This window comes from Carassius carassius, chromosome 41 (assembly GCF_963082965.1).
Source record: "Carassius carassius chromosome 41, fCarCar2.1, whole genome shotgun sequence".
In the NCBI taxonomy this organism is placed as follows: domain Eukaryota; kingdom Metazoa; phylum Chordata; class Actinopteri; order Cypriniformes; family Cyprinidae; genus Carassius; species Carassius carassius.
This window is the reverse complement of record NC_081795.1, coordinates 813,094-815,175: the sequence shown is the minus strand read 5'-3', so window position 1 is coordinate 815,175 and position 2,082 is coordinate 813,094. Positions and strand designations below refer to the sequence as shown.

The window sequence follows — 2,082 nt, the reverse complement described above, 5'->3', positions numbered from 1 at the left end:
CTGTTTTCTGTGTGAATCTGTGTTAAAGTGTAATTTATTTCTGTGATGCTCCGCTGTATTTTCAGCATCATTCCTCCAGTCTTCAGTGTCACATGATCTTCAGAAATCAGAATAATATGATGATTTACTGCTCAAGAAACATTTCTGATTATTATCAATGTTGTTCAAAAATTACAGCAAATAATTGTAACATTTAAAATAACATCAGCAATGCAAAATACACATTTTGTATTTATATAAAATATATTTTTTGGTTTATTTTTAGTGCATTTAGTTTAGCGTTGTATTGCCACAGCATGCAACAAAATGTTGTTCGAAATTTAAAAGTGCAAGTAATTTTAACAATTAAATGCAAAATAAATTGCATAACATTTCATATTTCTTAAATATATATATATATAAATTTTGTGTGTGTGTTTGACCAACTGTAGCTTTGTATTTTACAATACAATAAGAAGTTATTCAAAAATAAGTCTCAATAATTGAGAAAATTGTTTTAGTAATTAAAGTATCAGCAGTGCAAAATAAATGCACACTATATATTTCTACAAAATATGTCTTTATTTTTAATGTGACTGTTTATCTTTGCACTGTCAGTGAGAAACTGTTCAAAAATAAGTGTAAAAATGATTTAACTATTAAATTGAAATCACTGCAAAAAAAGATGCACAAAATCTACAAAATTTTTTATAAAATATTTTTATTTTAAGTGTTTGATAAACTGTAGATTTGTATTGCTGCAGCGTACAAGAAATTTCTCAAAAATAAGTCAAAATAATAATGCAAAATATATATATATATATTTTAAAATAACACCAGTAATGTAAAATGAAATGCATAAAACATGATATACAAAATAGATATATTCTTTAGATTATTTTTTGTCAAGCTGTAGCTTTGTATTGCCGCAACATATAAAGAAAAAAATATACAAAAATAATATTTACAAAATATCTTTTTTTTTGTGTTTGAAAACTGTTCAAAAATAATAATGCAAAATAAAAATGTACAATTAAAATAAAATCAATAGTGCAAAATAAAATGCACAAGATATAATATGCAAAATATTAAAAAAAAATAGATAAGCGAAAAATAAAAAGTTAATATCAGAAGCCCATAATAAAGTTTTCAAACTGTTTAAAGCTGTTAAACTGATGGGTTATCTCTCTCCGTGTGTGTGTGTGTGTGTGTGTGTGTGTGTAGGCTGTAGATGTGGTGGGTCAGGCTGGGAAGCCCAAAGCCATCACAGGTTTCCAGACTCACACCACACCAGTGCTGCTGGCTCACGGTGAGAGAGCAGAGCTGGCCACAGAAGAGTACATCCCCGTCACACACATCCTGGAAGGCTTCGTCATCCTGCGCAAAAACCCCAGCTACGACGCTTAGCAGGGACTGTATTATAAACACTCGTCCTCCCTCACCAGACCGTCTCTTCAGTACAACTGTGACGTGCCTCCTCTCCTCATTTTGTAATTAGTGTGTGAGTTTATCATAAAGTTTTGTTTGTTTTTGTTACTTGTTCTGTGAAAGGTTGAGATACAAAAAAAATAAAAGAATTGTGTTTGAACCAATGAAGTTTGCTTGGTTTGCAGTAATAAGGCAGATTCCTTTAAATATTATTCTTTAAGATTACTGATATCTGCTCACATTAACTTCAGCACCAAAGTAGACCGAGTGAGCTCATTAATATTCATGAGCAAGTATTTTGCATATAATGCATCAAGAACATTGCGATGCAATCACACTTCTACTGAAAAAAAAACTGATTTATGATATTATTGTGAAGGAACAATACATTTTAGTAATAATATTTGAAATACAATACACATTCTAAGATTAAATGTTTTGACTGTCATTTTAGGAAAAAAATATATATATATATATATAAAATGTATAAGTGTGTCAAAGTAGCTTTGTAATGCTGGCGTACAATGAGAAATTGTTAAAAAAAGTTGTTAAAAAATGTAATAGTTAAAATAAGTGGTTTAAAAAACATGAAATATATTTATTCAAAATGTATTTTTTATTTTTAAAAATTAGCTTTGTATTTTCACATGAGATATTGAATAAAAATACTAAACC

The 2,082-nt window shown here is 28.5% G+C and overlaps 1 protein-coding gene across 1 annotated transcript in view; it reads left to right on the top strand.

Annotated features, from left to right (window-relative positions):
* The window catches only part of LOC132123342 (26S proteasome non-ATPase regulatory subunit 2-like), a 19,382-nt gene extending 17,541 nt beyond the window's left edge, over nucleotides 1-1,841 (top strand). The window contains exon 21 of the mRNA XM_059533897.1: nucleotides 1,204-1,841. Coding sequence (XP_059389880.1) covers nucleotides 1,204-1,386 — 183 coding nt within the window. The 3' untranslated portion in view covers nucleotides 1,387-1,841. The remainder of the gene's footprint in view (nucleotides 1-1,203) is intronic.
* Nucleotides 1,842-2,082: the final 241 nt, after the last annotated feature.